This window comes from Tachysurus vachellii, chromosome 26 (assembly GCF_030014155.1).
Source record: "Tachysurus vachellii isolate PV-2020 chromosome 26, HZAU_Pvac_v1, whole genome shotgun sequence".
Lineage (NCBI taxonomy): Eukaryota > Metazoa > Chordata > Actinopteri > Siluriformes > Bagridae > Tachysurus > Tachysurus vachellii.
This window is the reverse complement of record NC_083485.1, coordinates 5,229,436-5,248,159: the sequence shown is the minus strand read 5'-3', so window position 1 is coordinate 5,248,159 and position 18,724 is coordinate 5,229,436. Positions and strand designations below refer to the sequence as shown.

The following is an 18,724-nucleotide window of genomic DNA, read 5'->3' as shown; positions in this document are numbered from 1 at the left end:
GCGGAGACTAGAAGAGACTAGCTGACTATTTACACCAGTGGATCTACATGCTACAATATCTGGGGGAAGAGCAAATACCGCAAGTAGCAGTAGTCAAACACTGGAAAAATCACAGGCGTGTGTATCTGGAATACCAGGTCAGGACTAATTAAAAAAAAGTTAGTATTATGGCCTGGCCTCCCCCAGATATTAGCAGCATGTAAATCAAATATTCACAAATAATAATCTGGAAAAAAATTAATCCACTAAAACTGCATTTCTTCCTTGATTGATTCTTTATTTTATAACCAACTGAAAGAGACGGTGGAGAACACGGAAAGTGGCGCACCCAGGTCTCCAAAGTGGGCCGCCTCCATGTGGCTGGGCTGCTTTTTGAGGATGGCCGTGCGGCCGCGAGCAAACGAGTCCATGTTGGCCGAGATGGCGCTGATGGCCACATGGCTCGGCCCGGATGCCTCCAGGATGGCATGGTGGTTCCTTGAGGGGGAGCTGAGTGACACCGCAGAGCCTGCTGAGTAGGAAAAATTAAAAAATCAGAGAGGAAGATGAAATTTAATGTAGCCTGTATAATGAGCATAAGGATTGCTTCATAAACTACACGGATCGTGTGTGATTGCTCGGAGTTCTAGCACAGATGTTAAGCAAATTTGTGAGCCGACTAAAACTAAGGCTATCAAAATGCAAACATGAGTGCTAACATGCAGCTGACGCAAAGGGCATCGAGTTAAACTAAGCGAGTGTGTGGGTGCTGCGTGTGAGCTTGACCTTAAGTAACCTTGAGAAACTCGTCTCTGATTAGTTCCCGTGTTTAAAAGATAAAATCGGTCATGTGCTGAAAATGCGTCTCAAAACCCTGTGGCTGTGCAGATGAACTCCAGACATTTATCTGATCCTACACCTCGTCCTGTTCAGAATATATCGCTGTGTGTCTAAACTTAGCATAACATAGACTTGTAGCTCCTGATACAGCCGATCAGGATCATCTACAAAGTGATGACGTGACTCTCAAAGTGAGAAGATATAAGGCAAAGGTCGTCTCTGCAGATGTCGTACTCACCTCTGCCTGCTTTCGGATCAACCGCTTTCTCTGCTTCCTTTCCTTTAACTGTGGGGCAAAGAACACAAGAGGTCTGACTTCACAGACAGTGAACGGCTAATAAATTACGGAGGAAACAAAAGTAAGGAAGAAAATATAGTTTCCAATTACTGTGAGTGATGAAGTGTTTTTTCTGCTCATTCACAAAAAAGTTGTTGACAATTACGATTTTATTAATTGTTATCTGTTTTAAAGTTTGGGGAATGTCCACAAAAAAGCGAGCTCCTGTTAACACTTACTTTACAACAGCTAGAAACTTTCTGCCTTCTGCTTCTTTTTCACCTCTCTCTCGATGTTAAAAAGGCAAAAAAGAAATAAGTCCTGAAAACCGACTGTTACAAGACGTCCGAACCCGGAGACGCCTTCCTCGATAAATGTGTAAATGTGCTGCAAATGTGAAAATATCAACAACGTAGCGTCCGCTATACAAATCCACAGACGTACACTAGCAAAGACAGAGGCTTTAAAAAACACGTCTGGCTTAAAAAATAAAGAGAATTCTGTTAATGTCACGTCACATACGACATCATCCAGACGTTTCAGTATCGTAAACGACATAAATACAACTTACAGGTACTTTAAAAAAAAACAAAAAAAAACACAGATTTTTAATCATACAACTCCTTCTGTACTTCTGTATGTTGTTGATATACATACACATATATAATAACATTCTAATATTGTGTGTGTGTATATGTGTATATATATATATATATATATATATATATATATATATATATATATATATATATATATATGTATACACATATACACACACACACACACACACAATATTAGAATGAGCGTATTAATATTAGCCTGTTATCTGCCTTTCAGCCGGAACTACTTTCAGTGCTGCTTCTGACCAATCAGATTCGAGAATGAAGCATGGACACAATATATTAGCGTGCAAAAGTATACACCCCCTATAAACTCCTATAAAGTAGACATCCCACTGATTTCTAGATAGATGTACCGTTTATTCGAGTAGTCTGAAAACAAAAAGCATTTCAAACCAGAAAAACAGCCAGAGGACAGAAGACTAAGGAAGATGGATGCACAGAAGGGTGTAGTGTTTTGAGTTGCAAATATGAGCACAAAATATGCAAAAACTTAAAAATAAATAAGTAAATAAATAAAAATGTCTACACGACCTGGTATTTAAACAGCCAGCACTGAAACGTTTATTGAAAACGGACACGCAAAAGATAACAGTGAGGTTATGTGATGGTGAGTTATGCTAGCTACGTGGATTAGCTGAATAATGTTTACCCTGTTCTTTAACGTTTATGACTCGGTATGTAGGTGTTAAAATATATTAATGTTTACTTCATATCATGTCGAAATATAATAGCAAGCTTATCACTGTGCTGTGAGTAAACAAACAAACATGAATTCGGGATGCTAACGTTACTCACCCAGGTTAGCATTGAAGCTAGGTGCTGTTACCTGTGTGCTAATCAACATGCTAACGAGCGTTGACGTTGTTTACTGTCACTACACGTCATTTAAAGCGTCAACAACACCGATTAAGGATTAAATAAATAACTTTAACGTACACGTACGTTTCTAAACAGACCAAAGACCGTCGGTGTTTCCTGTGTCTCCGGCTAACATCTGAGCTAAGCTTGACTGAGCACTTCCTTACCTTTCCGCCGAAAAAACGACATTTTCACGCTGTGAGTGCTTCCTTAGCTCAGTGACAGCATCTCGCGGATTCCCGGGTGCCTTCATTCATGATTCTTTAATTGCAAAACATTCATGCGGATTTTAGTAACACGTCAAAACGTCATTTTTTCACTGCCCATTTGCTCCAGAGCTGGCGGTGCCACCATATACCGCTTCCGGAATACGGTTACAGGGGCCGTATCCCAAATCGCTCCCTGTTGGATATAAAGTGCACTTAGACGTGTCGCGTGCTCCGTTCACTCGCAGCCTATGATAGGGGTAGGATCTAGGGAGCAGTGATGCGTTTGAGATGTGTCCAAGATTCCTGTTAATATTTAATGGTAAAATGGTCGGCGGATTTAAAATAAATAAATAAATAAATCAATTCATTTTCAGGCCTTCGTGACATTTTATCGACGTTGATCTGGGTCTTTCTTGGATGTACACAAGAATAAGTAAATCGCTTGTATAATGCATTTTTAATGTGTAACCACGTGATGGCAGGCTTAATCCTCTTTTGTAATTATTATTTTTTTTAATACCAAAAATATTTCCCTTGCACGTGTTAAATATTATTATTATTATTAGTATTAGTATTAGTCTTAGTATTATTATTATTATTATTATTATTATTATTATTATTATTATTATTATTATTATTATTAGTGACAAATGTTGTTGTGTTTAAGGATACCGGCAGGGGGCGTTTTGGATCTTTGGCTGAAACGCGCCTGAGCGAGAATTTATAGCTGCAAACACTAGTGGGCGCTATTTTGACAATAATAATTGTTTTATTTATTATATAAAGCTGTACAGTATATTGTAATACACGACTGTTGTACTGATGCAGGTTTAGGTACCCAGTCCCAGTCTGTCACATACTGGTGTTAAGTGTCCAAAAACCTTTATCCACCTTTGTAGTGGGTGTTAGTGAGTGTTGATGTACAGCAGGTTATCTACGTATACTAGACGTACAACTTCATGAAGAATTTGTGTACAAAAATCACCTTAAAATCCTTTGTCGTTGTTACTTCTGATTATGAGGTTATTACGTAGATCTCAGGAACATTACGGTCTCTAATATATTTCCCAGTCTTCAGAATCGCACAAAGTACACTTCTCACGTCCTTATGGAAATCCATGCATGTGCAGAGGAAATTTGTGTGCAGAGTGCATATAATTTTCACGAAAGCTAAACAGACCCGTCTCTTGCATTAATGGACTAGACTTCACCTGACACCATGTAGAGTAAGGTAAACTTACTATTACGCATATATTGCATTACATAATGTTTTTATTCATGCTCTATATAGCAGACCAATATGGGGAGTAATGAGGCATTTGGGATTTGACTGGGATTTTTGTTAATGAGGATTTAATGGTTGGCAGATTAAAATGAAAAGACGTTTGTTCATTTTAAGCATTTATAAACTGCTTATATTTAACATCTAACTCGCCCATAATGTATTTCATAATAGTGAGAACCATTACAGACAAAGATTTGGAGAAGGTTGAGTTACTTGCAATGCAATTGCACAAATGAACTTTTTTATTTTGTGATAAATCGGTGTAATAATGGAGCCGATGAAACGATGGAGACTAAACAGCAGAAAGGCGTTTGTTGTAAATGTAAATCAGTGCAGGACCAGAATAAATTTGCGTCTAGAGCAAGTATGATTTGCATTAAAGCTGAATGCATGGAATTTCTGCACTTGATTACAAGCAGTGAATGAACACCATTACAAGGCAGTAAACTATTAAACCTAAATAAACACCTCTATTGCTATATAGAAATGAATAAATTAATAAATAAATGCAGACAAGTTGTTTAGGATTAGTTTTTTTTATTATTATTATTACTGGATGAATAATCACATTCTTCCAGTTTATGCATTTTTAACAAAAGCATGTTTGCATGTTTCATGTCTCTAAGCGTTGCGCAAAACCGTTTCCTGGAGTTTGCCCACTCGGAAAGCCTCCTCCGTGAAAGTGCAGGAGAGCATCAAGTAACGTCCGTGTCAAAGACACTTCGGAGGTCACCATCATTGTTGCACTTTCAGAGAGCTCAACAAACAGAGACGAACAAACTGATGAGGGGGAAAAAAATGACATTAGTGTCGGAACGTGAAATTCCGTAGAAACATTATCATGAATGCCACCACATTCTCTAATGCTACATTCAAAGATACAGTGATTTTATGTCTACAAGTCGTTTTTATCACCGGGTATCAACTGGAATTGACAAAAAAAAAATCAGTTTTCTTGCCAGTAAAATGAAACATTTTCTGGAAGCAGATTAAAAAATGACCACTGTATTATCTGCGTCATATCAAACTAATTGCATCAAGTTGTTATGTTTTGTTACCTCCAACATTGGCGCAGCTTCATTTGCCTAAGGCATTCTCGATGGCGCTCACAATCTTAGAAAGCTTCTGATCGTTGTCAACGAAGCCGTCCCCATTCTGTCAAAACCAGACGTATTCTATATGATGTCGAGTAAACATATTGTAGAAAGTGTGCACTTGCGTTTATTACTTTATTGCACCATCGCCCCATTTGCCTTCTTTTCATCATGTTAAATGGCTGTTTGTTTCCATCAGCTATGATTATGCAAATATTCTACATTCACTTTATTCTTTTTATTTATTTATATTTATCTGCAAAACACTGTAGGGTAAATTAGCCTGTTCTTCGTAAAACGTACACAATGTCTGGATATATGTACGTGTATATATATATATATTATATATATACTTATTTATATATAATAATACAATATATAATATAATATATATATACACGTACTATAAATAAGTATATATATAATATAAATAAGTATATATATTATATATATACTTATTTATAGTACGTGTGTATATATATATATATATATAGTACGTGTATATATATATATATATATATATATATATATATATATATATATATATATATAAGGGTATAGGGGGACTGGGGGGGCATTTATTTATTCTCCAACGTCGTTTGGTCACTGGTCCTCTTAAAGTGACTCGTCACTGTGCATCAATACAAAGATCTTCTCACTGATTCCCTTTAATTTTAATCTGGATGGTCGTGGTCTCACCACAGGATGACTCCGCCCACTTCAACAGGGTTTTGATAAAGATGGAAATGATGCAAACGATGAAAATGACTGAATGAGTCGTGACCTTTACCAGACTTAGCGGATGTATTGTGCTGAATAATAATCCTCACCTTCTTCGAGTGGACGAGCGCACCATTCACCTGCACCTCAAACCACCCGGTGGTTGTAGGAGTGCCCTCACTTGTCTTTGGGATAAAGATAGAGGGGAAAAGAAAAAAAAAAAATAACCTGAGTTGAGGAGGACTGGTGTAGCAACAGGCATCAACAGAGTCATATACATTAAAGGTCAGTTTGATAAAATCTATTTTTAACAGTGCCAGTAGTTTATTTATAATACATTTCAGGCACCATGCTGTAAATCAGAGAGGTGTTTTCTTGTAGGAAAATAATCAGTGATAGTGATAGTGGTGTGAAGGGTTTAAATCGTCTTACACCGCTGAACAACATAGCATACTTTTTTATCCATTTGTAATTGCATACATCTTGTGTAAGGTCTGTGTTAACGAGTTCGGTGTGGTTATATTATTACGTTACAGCGGCAAATCCTCGGTCCTGAAATCTTGTTTTAATTAATGTGATTTTTCCTTAAACCTAGAACTACTGGTTCCAGCACCTGCTACCAAATAATAATAAGCGTTATGATGTCAGGGAGACATGATTATTTTCTGTATCCCGTGGGTGTCTAAACTTATCCGGCAGGTTTTATTTCAGTCAAGCAGGAGCCGCACGTGATACCAACTGTTTAATCAACTGACACGTCTTGGCTTTCTGTAGTTTCAGGTGCTCGGTTGGAATGTAAACCTGCACCCACACTGGTCCTTTCCATAAAAGATTGGACACCTCTACCTGATACATGCTCCTTGGCTGTTTTGTCAAATACCATCTGTTTCATGAGGTCAGTAACCTGACAACAGAAACAGGTTTGTATATATAATAAACCAGCAGCTCAATAGCAAATACTGTATTGTCCTGGGCTGTAGATGTCCTTAATAGAACCTGAGGTATAGAAGTAGGTGTAGAAATACTGTAGACTTACTGCACATATATAAAGCACCATGTAACATCTCATTAAATAATGTAGATACGTAAATATAATAAGAATTTAAATTAGCGGATTAGTAGAAATGTATATGTCGTGATTTGTAAGGAGTAGAGTGACATCCAGACATCAGTTTAAGTGTAAAGAAAATATATATATATATATCTTACAATCTCAAGGTCGCCTGGAAATTCATCCTCAAGCAACGTCTTGAGTTTGGTGAACTGTGAACAAAAAACAAATGACAAAGACAACAGTGACGTTTAAGTATTGTGAGAAAAATGAAGTCGAACTTGAAATACAGAACCAAAAAAAAAACATACCTTGGGCCTGTACCCTCATCCACCACTGAAGAAAAACAAAACAAATAAATGATTAAAAATTAAAATTATGATTTAAAATTATTAATATTAACAATAATTTAAATATTATATATTTAACCTACTTAAAATAATACAAATAAATAACATATTTAAATTAGGAAAATGTTTTAAATGGTATTGGAAAGGTCTACACTGTTATTTTTACACTTCAGTGATTTATTATATTTATTTATTTATTTATTTATTTATTTATTTATTTTCTCGCCCTGTGACGTCATCGAGGGACACACGAGCGTCTAACGCTCAAGCGAATCCCAAAAGTTTCGATCTCGAATGCATACGTCACACCGAGTGCACTAGATAGTGCGCACTAGATAGGTGTTAAAGGCGGAGTTCAATTTGGAACACGTAACGTTCATGTCCGTGTGTAGCTCCAGAAAAAACGACTACAACGTCTACAAAGTGTTTACTATGCCGTCAGTAAACGTAAACACTTTCATACAAATGGACTGTTTTTTTTTTAACATTTATTTAGTTTTTGGGGTTTTCTTCTTCAACTGTCACGGGTTTTGTGTTCATGTTAACAGCTAGCTATGTGATAGCACAATAAAGCAGCGTTCAATAAACCTAAACACCTAAACACCTAAACCTAAACCTAATTCTAAACACACGTTTATATGTACAGATAATTTGGACTTACCAGTAAATGACATGTATTTTCACACCCATTTCCGCGGTTGTAACGGCTCTCGTCTGGATTAAGCAATAAAGCAGTTTTTAGGGATGTAACGACAGCTCGGTTTAAAGGCAGGACTGAAGTGTTTTGATGGTATTTTCTTGATTATAATCCGAGAAGCGAGGCGGAGCAAACACCATCACATCACATCACGACCACAGAGTGGCGCAACAAGGCAAGAGGCGCAACTCATGTCCAACATCCTGGACACCGTTCTGTCACTTACGTAAAACTTGTGTTAAAGTCTTAAACTGTTTAAAATTGTGTTGGTTGTTTAGTTGAAGCTGAAGTCTTGTCTTTACTGAAACAAATAACCCTAAAATAACATCCAGTTGTGTTTTGTATCTTGTGTATCTTGTGTCTTATTTTTGTGTTTACAGTTTCATTTCAGTTAAAATTGTTTTGTTTTTTTTTTTCTTTCCTTTATTTAGTTTTGTTTGGACTATCTACAAATCAGTGGGATGTCTACTTTATAGGAGTTTATAGGGGGTGTATACTTTTGCACCCTGATAGATTGTGTATGCTTCATCCTCGAATCTGATTGGTCAGAAGCAGCACTGAAAGTAGTTCTTACTGACTTTAAACATTGAAGTCACATGTCATTTGATTTACACTTTGTACAGATGTCAAGTGGAACACAGGGACAGAAGCAGGTTGAGGACACCGGGACAGGTGGACTTGTATTTTTATTAAAACTCCCAATAAATTATTGTCCATTGTTAACAGATAACTCCAAACCCAATAAATGCACACAGAAAATATATCTGCTTTCTCTCTCTCTCTCTCTCTCTCTCTCTCTCTCTCTCTCTCTCTCACACACACACACACACACACACACACACACACACACACACACACAAAATATATCTGCTTTCTCTCTCTCTCTCTCTCTCTCTCTCTCTCTCTCTCTCTCACACACACACACACACACACACACACACACACACACACACACACACACACACACACAGAAAATATGTCTGCTTTCTCTCTCTCTCTCTCTCTCTCTCTCACACACACACACACACACAGAAAATATATCTGCTTTCTCTCTCTCTCTCTCTCTCTCTCTCTCTCTCTCTCTCACACACACACACACACACACACACACACACACACACACACACAGAAAATATATCTGCTTTCTCTCTCTCTCTCTCTCTCTCTCTCTCTCACACACACACACACACACACAGAAAATATATCTGCTTTCTCTTTCTCTCTCTCTCTCTCTCTCTCTCACACACACACACACACACAGAAAATATGTCTGCTTTCTCTCTCTCTCTCTCTCTCTCTCTCACACACACACACACACACACAGAAAATATATCTGCTTTCTCTCTCTCTCTCTCTCTCTCTCTCTCTCTCTCTCTCTCTCTCTCTCACACACACACACACACACACACACACAGAAAATATATCTGCTTTCTTTCTCTCTCTCTCGCTCACACACACACGCGCGCGCGCGCACACACACACATACACACATACACACAGAAAATATATCCACGTTCTCTCTCTCTCTCTCTCTCTCTCTCTCGCTCTCTCTCTCTCTCTCTCTCTCTCTCTCTCTTGTGGAACAAAGAGTTCAGTAAATAAAGAATCTAAATAAATGTCTGCAAAATCTAAAAAGATTAAATGAATCCTTGTTTATCTTATTTTATTATATTTTATATCACTGTTATCAACTCTCTCAGACCCCAATGAAGTTTCATTACATTCATTTCCTTAATGACATGATGATGATGATGATGATGATGATGATGGTTATTAACATTTTATTACTGTAGTAATAAGCTTATCACCTGCTGAGACACATGAAAGCAGATAATAATAACATTAATCTATGATATTAATAAAATGAGAAAATATGACATTTAACATGATATGATTTTATAATATTTTTATATAACACATCTGGTTAAAGGTCTGTGGTTGGGTGTTTAGAAAGAAAAATATTTTAAAAATTCCTTAAGGATATTTAAGAATTGCTGTACTGGAGGATTATTTGATAAAGTGTTTTATACATAGATAAGAGTCGATTTTTTTTATCCCATTAATCACAAGTAAATCTTGCTGAGTCATCTTTCATCTGCTCAAATTATCATTCGAATTTACAGACAAAGGGTCTACATCTCCGCACCAGTCTTCCCTGCGCTCGACGTTTTGCGTCTCCTTTTAGACGGCGGCACCAGGTCAGCAGGAAGCTTGGCCGGAAGCCCGAAGCCTTCTAATTTCACCTCGATAAGGTGGCTGGCTAAAGCAAACTCTTCATCGTCGAGCATGCCGTCTCCGTCCACATCGGACAGCTTCCAAACTCGGTTCAGGACCGAGTTGGGCAACCGAGTGCTGGTCATCCAGTCCTTCACTTTCATCCCATTGAGCTTGCCATCCTGAGGAGACAGGTTGTAGAAGATCTCATCATATTTCGGTTTGTCTTTGGCAACCACCCATGCATCTTCAGGGACCTCCTCGCACTCTTCATTGGACCCTGAATAATAGAACGGGTTCCCTTCGAAAAACGGGCCTCTGTTCGTTACTAGTATACCGCCTTGGACACCGGGCTGCTCAGCTGCAGCAAGTTCCTCTTGGCGCAGGAGCGGCATCAGCTTGGCGATGTCGCTTGTCAGCAGCTCATCCAGACCTGCTATGAGTTTGGGTTTGATGGATTTAAACTTGGTGAAGTCACAATCCATGAGTCGCTCCTGCAAGAAGGAAGTCAGTCATTAATGCAAGAATGCGGAATCACTTACAGTTAGAAAAATGTAAACGTTAAATGAAGCACAAAAAAAATCCACCTCATGAAATTTGCTTGAACTGGAACAAACCTGCATCTTTGCACAATCAGGAAAATCTCCAGCTGGGATCTGATGCCGCTGTTGGATCCTCGAGAAAATGACCGGAAGATCATAAATCAGGTCACGTTTTTTGTTATTTCGACGAAACATTGGCATTTCCTCTTTCAGAAAGCTGACGATGTAAGAATGGGTCTGGAATGAGGAGAAGACAGAAACAGCATCTTCACTATCTGTTTCCTGTATCAGTTATCCTACACAGGGCCTCAGGGAAACTGGAGTCTAACCCAAAGGACACGGGGACAAGGTAAGGGGGGGACATACTGGAAAGGGGTGCCAGTACATCACAGGGCACAATGACATTCACGCAGACTCACACACTACGGACCATTTAGAAATGCTAATCAGCCTACAAAGCATGTGTTTTAGACTGGAAAAGGAAATTAGTTTCGACCGGTGCTAATGTTCAGCTGTCCAGTTTGATTTGCCTTCATGATGTTCTTGGACCTTCTCAGTCTACGTCAGCTGTTGTGCATCCACCTCAAGTTTTGATGTTTTGTGATTTCTGAGATGTTTTTCTGATCACCACGGTTGTTAAGAATGATTATACTACATCCTTCCTGGCCGACCAGACAAAACCCTCGGTTAACAGCACTGAATTCTTCGAAATCAGAATTAGATCCGTTTCAAACCTAAAATGGAAACTAGTTGACGTATTAAACCCATAATGCAGTCATACTGTTTTAGACATAAGGAAACAAGTTCATGTAAATGAACCATATATTCACTATGATGCTTCCAAAACATGTCAAATCACACTTAGACAATTCTTCTCTGTGTATTTATTCACATCTCATTCAAAATAAGATCGGATTTCATTAATAATAATAATTCCCTGTTTTTATTTTAAAAGAAGCGCTTCATTTGAGTCGAACAGTGAAAGTATTTTGTTTCTATGTTGACAAGCCTTTTGTTTGCCATCTCTACGGTCTCTAGATAGTTTAGGCGTGTTCCTTGGTAACGATGACGCAACATGTTTTTCATAGGTTTAATTGGTATTCAAAAAAAACAAAACTCCTTTGGTGTGTGTGTGTGTGTGTGTGTGTGTGTGTGTGTCAGGGAACGTGGGGATAAAAGCAGGGATACCGAAATAAAAAACAGATTTATTAACAAAGACACAAAAATAAATACACGATAACAGAAACCAAAACACTGACGCTGACAAAAGAATGAGGACTCCGCGAAGCTAAACAAAACATGGAGGAAATAAATACATATAATAATAAACCCAAAACAAACAGGTGAGTAAGACGAGACACGTGACAGAAAACACTGCCGGAACTCCCCCTAATGTTCCAGCAGAGAATGTCCAAGCAGAAGATCTGACAGTGTGTGTGTGTGTGTCACAGAGCTCATCATTTATACAGTGAGATTTGAATAAGAAAGGATAGTACATTCCATATATATGTATATAAAACCAAAAAAAGTCTCACCCGCACAAGTCGTGCCCTCTTTACCAAGTCGTTAAGTTTTCTCAAGGCAGAATTGCGAGGCAGGTTTTGGATCTCGTTAAACAGATCTTCTTCCTCTAGCTCGAACAGCACGCGGTTCTCGGTCGTCCTGAACGGCGCCGACCAAAAGGACCCGATGTAGACCCTCAGGACCTCCGGGGTGCATATGACTTTACCCAGTGACCACATCAGTGCCCCGTAAACCCGCATGAGCTGCTGCGAATCCACCATGTCGGCCTTGTTGAGCAGCACACGCAGCTTGTCTTCGTACCCCCGTAGCGCCACGATGGATCGTGAGAACTCATCCGAGAGCTCCAGTTTGTGGGCATCGCACAGGAGGATGATGAGGTCCACATGCTCAGCAAACCAGCGCAAGACTGCGGGGAAATCGTAGCCTGGGGAAAGGAAGGGATTAACTTTAAGGTGTTATTGCAGGATCTGTCAAGAAGAGCTAGCATGTAATGTTCAATTTTGTGAATAAGGACGTAGAGGAAACTCTGAGGTCATCACTAGTTTTGTTCTAATTTCCTTCTTGTCTAATAGATGGATTTGTAATATTTCAGCTTGATGTGATGTGACCTTTAACAGAATCCCTGAGATCGATTATTATTAAAGTGGTTTATTCCTCTTATACCACAACGATTTGCCAATGTTAACAATATTTCATGTGTATTGTCAGTGAAGGTAGTGGGTTCCTGGTATTATTTACATTACAATAGCTTTAAACATGTGTTTAAATTGTAAGAGGTTTCAATATCTTTAGTCATCAGTGCCTCTAGGATTTCAAGGAGGGTTTTTTTTGTTGTTGCGGCCAAAAAAATTTGATTTTGCTTTTTGATTTCGAATTTGCGATGTACATGAAATGGTGAAATCACAAGCACAGGACTCTTTTTAAGAGCACAAGCACTTTTTAACTCCTTTCAGTTAATACACAAATAAATAAATCGAGGACAGACATCATGATGACGTCACACGACATGTCTCGCCCTAAGTCAGTGGAAAATCCGAGCTAATTTAGAAAAATTTAATTTGATTCGAGTTGCGTGACATCAGCCTACAGCTGCACCTCAGAAATGTGCACAGTTTAAGGAATAAACACAGTGCAAATGAGTCCAACATCCATTTGTGTTCCTAAATAAAAGCATAGCGAAGTCAAATTTCTGTAGTTTCTTGCCTCTGCTCAGTCTTTTCTTAGTGCTGGACAAAATTCCTGGTGTGTCAATAATGCTGATGCTTTCCAGGACCTGGTTTGGAAAATGCACACACTGGAACCTACAGGGACAAAAAAAAAAGTTTCTGAACATTAATTACAAACATAATTCATTTCCACCCTCAAACGTGTAATGATGATCAGTCTTTTCTTTTCCAATTCAACTCTTCTTTTCCTTTCCTACTGCCATTCCCATGACATGATTTGGCGACTCTCAGACATTTCACGTGCCAAAGATGATGATGACGACTCACCCTTTCTCAAGAGTCTGCATACATGGCCACTACTTCTGTTTCAACTTAACGACTACCAGATCCATCTCTGAAACACTCATGTCTATATCCTACTGAATTCTTTTGTCACTTACCGGTTGAGGAAGGTGTTGCCAAAAAAATTTAGCTTGCGGAAAGGTTTGTTGGTGTCCATAACCAGAGCATTGCCTGGGATCACCCCCTCAACATCGCGGTGCATGAGAGCAGTGAAACAGTCGGTTGTAGGTTCAGGTCCGGTTCTACATCCTGGGTAGTCTTGTTCAAGAAGATACCTGAAAAATATAGTTTGTTTTGTTTGTTTTTCCGTTAATATATTTTTTTAAATGAAAGGGTTTTTTATTATAAATAATTATTTATGAATTAGTTTATTTATTGATTGATTTTTTATTAAAAAATTTATTTCAATGAAACATTACATTTTGCTTTTTTTTTTTCACAGCCACCCCCAGCCCCCCACCCCCACCCCACTTCGGAGGACAACTTTATTTTTTATTCATATGAAGGTTTTACAAACATATAATATATATATATATATATATATTTTTTTTTTTTTCCTTTTTTTTTCTTTTTTTTAGAAAACAAAGATGAAAAACAGCTCCGAGTGTCATATAAATAAGAAGAAAACAAAAAAAAAAAGGATTTCAGGGGGGTACACACCAGCTAGGTACACATATACAGACAGACAGACAGACAGGCAGACATAGACAGACATAAACAGACATAGATAGACAGACAAAGACAGTCAGATAGATAGAGACAGACAAACAGAGAGACAGACAGAGATAGACAGACAAACAAACAGACAGAGACAGACAGACAGACAAACACACAGACAGAAACAAACAGACAGACAGGCGAGGATTTATGAGTGTAGGGTTGGTATATATGTACGTGTGTCTATTAGGTATTGTTGGGGGTAAAGATTGGGGTGGTTGGAGTGAAGGGTGGGAAGGGGGGTAATGGGAATGCACTTGGTTCACTTTAACTGTTAAATTTGTAGAAAGACTATGAATGGTTTCCAGGTTTCTTTAAAGGCAGATATATTATTGTTTTTATGCACTATGGTTTCTTCTGTCAAAGTGAATTCTGTGATTAGGTTAGTCCAATGATTGATATGACAAGATGATTTCGATTTCCAGTTTTGAAAGACTATTTTCTTAGCGACAGCTAGAGAGATAAGGACTGGGGTTTTATATTTGGGAGGGATGGGGGTATCTGAAATAACTCCTAGAAGACAGAGTATAGGAGACAGTGGTACTCTGCAGTCCAGGATTGAAGACAGTGTGTTGGTTACTGTAGTCCAGAGAGAGTGAACAGGCTGGCATAGCCAGGTGGCATGGAGATAGGTGTCTGTGTTCCCAGAGGTGCACTGTGAGCAGATATCTGTGTCAGATAGTCCCATTTTAAATAGTTTACTCTGAGTGATGTGGGTTCTATGGATGGTTTTATATTCATTCATTCATTCATCTTCTACCGCTTATCCGAACTACCTCGGGGAGCCTGTGCCTATCTCAGGCGTCATCGGGCATCAAGGCAGGATACACCCTGGACGGAGTGCCAACCCATCGCAGGGCACACACACACACTCATTCACTCACGCAATCACGCAATCACACACTACGGACAATTTTCCAGAGATGCCAATCAACCTACCATGCATGTCTTTGGACCGGGGGAGGAAACCGGAGTACCCAGAGGAAACCCCGAGGCACGGGGAGAACATGCAAACTCCACACACACAAGGTGGAGGCGGGAATCGAACCCCGACCCTGGAGGTGTGAGGCAAACGTGCTAACCACTAAGCCACCGTGCCCCCCATGGTGTTATATTGTATGTATGTATTGTAAATTGGTGTCGGTGGTTATGTTGAAGGTGTTTCTACAGATCTGTGTCCATAAATCCGGGTCTGAAGGTAGCGTGAGGTCGATATCCCATTTTTCCTTGGGCAGGGTAATTGTGGGGTTAGATGAAGTGATGAGTCTGTAAAGTTTAGATATGAGTTTTCTTGGGTGTTTGGCTATTTCCATTAACTGTTCACTTTTTTTAGAAGGCTGTAAGGTATTAGTTAAAGTTATTTTACTTTTGAGTAAAGATTTAAGCTGTTGGTAGTGAATAAATTGGTCTTTCTCGATCTCAAATTTCTGGATAATTGAGGTGAATGGCATAAATTTGTGATTTTCAAATAAGTGGTGGAGGTGGGTGATGCCCTTTTGTTGCCATTTTGCTTTTTAATGTGTTTTTAGGCATCCGTGTATCCAGTTAGTTCCTGTTATTACGTCAATACAAAACATCCATGTAGACATTGCTCAAGTGACTGTTACAAAACACTGAAACTGGCAACTCCTAGCAGAAACCGCTAAATATGAATCCTTACCATGTCCCATACAGGTTAACTGCGGTTGCCAGAGAATTCACAATACGTACTGAACTATCACCGTATCTTGGTATTTCTTTAGGAGGAAGAACTACATAATAGGTTTAAGGGATTAAGAGATAAAAAGAGATATCTTTGAGCATCAGATGATGAGAGACCTGATACCTGTTGTATTCCTTAGTGCATATAAGCTGTGTGTACTGATAATCTTGTGCTTGAATGATTAATTATTTTATACTTTATATTTACATTTACATTTACATTTACAGCATGTGACAGACGCCCTTATCCAGAGCGACGTACATAAGTGCTTAAATCTCTAACATTGGCTACATTAATGCTGGCTCACTAAGTTACATACTTAAGATACCATGAGTTTAAAACATTTGTTCAAAGTTACAATGAAAAAGTGTCAAAGGGTGTTTTTTTTTTTGTTTTTTTGTTTTTTTTTAAATGCAAAAGATAAGGAAAGAAGTGCTAGTTGAAGTGTTTCCTGAATAAGTAGGTCTTCAACCACCGCTTGAAAATAGCCAGTGACTCAGCTGCCCGGACTTTATATATTGTACGTCTGCCCAGTCTCCTAATCTCTAGCAAACAAATCCTGTGTTGTGTGTGTGTGTGTGTGTGTGTGTGTGTGTTGTTTTCAGTTTTCCATTCAAACAACTGACTCTTATTTATAACAATGAAGGCTTTTACATATTCAGAAACAGTGTATGGTTTGTATGATACATTGGTAATGTGAAAGCTGTCATTATTCACCTAATGAAAGTGGTCTTCCCCGTCGAACACTGACCCACAACAAGGATCATAGGCTTATTGTCAAAGTCTGCATCTTCCAGACTGGGAGAATGAAAGTCTGAGAAGCCGTTATACTTTTCCAGAGGAAGCAGCTTCTGACGGTAGAGAAACTTCAGACCCTCAGTGACGGTCTGGACTTCCTTGAGAGATTTCACGCCCTTGTTCTTAACTTCTTTGGGAGCCATCGAGTCTGTAAATCTGATACACAGTGATTATGACATACGAATATTGACACGTGATTCGCTCATGAACAAAAAGAAAAGTTTTCGTCTCTATAACAACATAATCGTATATCAAGGGAATCGTAATCCAGGCTGACCAGCTGTCCAATTGTTACAGCTGCACTGGCAGCTTCGCATCCATGTTAAAGATCAACAAATACTATTTTAGTGATAAAATTCATGGAACAGATACATTCTGCACTATTGTTATTTCAACAAAACTTCCCAGAAAGGTACAAAAGGTTCAAAATCTGGTTGAGACCAAAGGTGTGCCATTAAGGCTATTCAGGACCGGGATCCTGTGGGAATTTAAATTACACAAGTACTGTATAAGGATTTCCCTTTCAAGCGGTCAGATATGAAGCTTTTGCTACAAACAAACTCCAGTCTCATTAACATGAATGTACAACATTCATATCATCCTTAGTATCTGTCTGGTCAGGATCTAGTGTTTAAAATAAAGCTAATAGTTTGGTTTTATTTTGAGAAACAGAACCAGGAAATGTATTAGAAAATATCACTCAAATGAAAAAATTACCTGGTTGTTTTTTTCCCTAATATTTCAGGCAGGTTTATTAAAATATTTCTTCAGGTTTAGATCACACCCACTTCAATACCGACATAAACACAGATATCGGCTTTGCAAGTATGTTTCTTCAACTTTTAGATCATAATCTTCTCAGCGTGTATCCCCTGGGAGGTGTTTTCAAAAACCACCCTTATTTGAATATTACAAAACTGCACCGTTTGTCCCCGAAACACTGCTCTCACATGTTCCCTTTAGAACAGATGGGACTCGCCCCGTACAGACTTTTACACTGAGCTGTCTGTAATTTTGTCATAGGACAAATACATTTTAATGCATTTCTGTGGAGAGAGACAAGATATGGAGAATACAAATATTATACTGCCAAAACTATGATTTATAAAAAAACAAAAATAATCCCATTTCTGTATGAGTTATTACAGAAAAAGCATACAAAGAAAATACAGGCATATTAAATATTAAAACATGCATAATAATATTCTTTTTCTAGGAAATACACTGATATATTGTCCATTTTCTCTAATGCATGAGCTGAAATGGTACATGCTGTATACATGTATAGAGAGATGCTTCAACATGGGAGAAGTAAAACAACAGTAATGGAAATTCTTACCTCTTTAAGGCAGATTTGAAAACTGAGACTACTGAAAAGAAAAATTTCAGCTGTGATACTTAATTATTCTGTCCTTCCTCCGTTCACTCTGTGGCACAATTTGACCAACTCTCCTGTGTCTAGACTTGAATCTTCCTCACGTTTACATTTTTCTTGCTGCAGATTCATAAATGACAGTGAAAACAGCCTCTTTTGTTTATGGATAATCTGTGTTTCTGGTGTGTGTTCGGCTCTTCCAGATGTTGCTGTTGGGTGTGGTGTTGGACCATTCTCAAGCTGTATAAAAAAAAGAGAATGAGAGAAATTTATTGTGCAATCACATTAAACCGACAGTGCATTGCAGTATTAAATTGCAAACTTTTGTTGTTGCAAAACTGCATGGAATAAGATAATAATG

General features: G+C 38.4%; 3 protein-coding genes across 8 annotated transcripts in view; all 3 read right to left on the bottom strand.

Moving 5' to 3' along the window:
* The window catches only part of akap10 (A kinase (PRKA) anchor protein 10), a 12,532-nt gene extending 9,589 nt beyond the window's left edge, over positions 1-2,943 (bottom strand). For 4 of the 5 annotated variants that reach the window (XM_060863131.1, XM_060863134.1, XM_060863132.1 and 1 more), the window contains exons 1-3: positions 2,745-2,943; positions 1,058-1,105; positions 329-511 (exon numbers count right to left, since the gene is read on the bottom strand). In XM_060863131.1, the coding sequence (XP_060719114.1) occupies positions 329-511; positions 1,058-1,105; positions 2,745-2,766 (253 nt within the window). In that variant the 5' untranslated portion in view covers positions 2,767-2,943. The remainder of the gene's footprint in view (positions 1-328; positions 512-1,057; positions 1,106-2,744) is intronic. The other variant, XM_060863133.1, reaches the window with a different exon arrangement.
* A 1,645-nt stretch (positions 2,944-4,588) lies between these two features.
* On the bottom strand, positions 4,589-8,133 carry selenow1 (selenoprotein W, 1). The gene is made up of 6 exons (XM_060863576.1): positions 7,948-8,133; positions 7,248-7,272; positions 7,095-7,148; positions 5,996-6,070; positions 5,130-5,226; positions 4,589-4,851 (listed from the first exon to the last, which is right to left on the bottom strand). Exons 1-5 carry the CDS (start codon positions 7,974-7,976, stop codon positions 5,149-5,151), a joined length of 261 nt encoding a protein of 86 aa, XP_060719559.1. The 5' UTR covers positions 7,977-8,133; the 3' UTR covers positions 4,589-4,851; positions 5,130-5,148.
* Positions 8,134-9,631: 1,498 nt separating this feature from the next.
* ehd2a (EH-domain containing 2a) lies at positions 9,632-18,574 on the bottom strand. 2 transcript variants are annotated; one of them, XM_060862876.1, is made up of 8 exons: positions 18,328-18,574; positions 17,706-18,034; positions 16,908-17,144; positions 13,870-14,046; positions 13,467-13,564; positions 12,275-12,687; positions 10,815-10,976; positions 9,632-10,691 (listed from the first exon to the last, which is right to left on the bottom strand). In XM_060862876.1, the coding sequence occupies exons 3-8, from the start codon at positions 17,129-17,131 to the stop codon at positions 10,116-10,118; spliced, it is 1,650 nt and encodes a 549-aa protein (XP_060718859.1). In that variant the 5' UTR covers positions 17,132-17,144; positions 17,706-18,034; positions 18,328-18,574; the 3' UTR covers positions 9,632-10,115. The 2 variants fall into 2 exon arrangements, with proteins under 2 accessions (XP_060718859.1, XP_060718858.1); XM_060862875.1 differs by lacking the exon at positions 17,706-18,034.
* Positions 18,575-18,724: the final 150 nt, after the last annotated feature.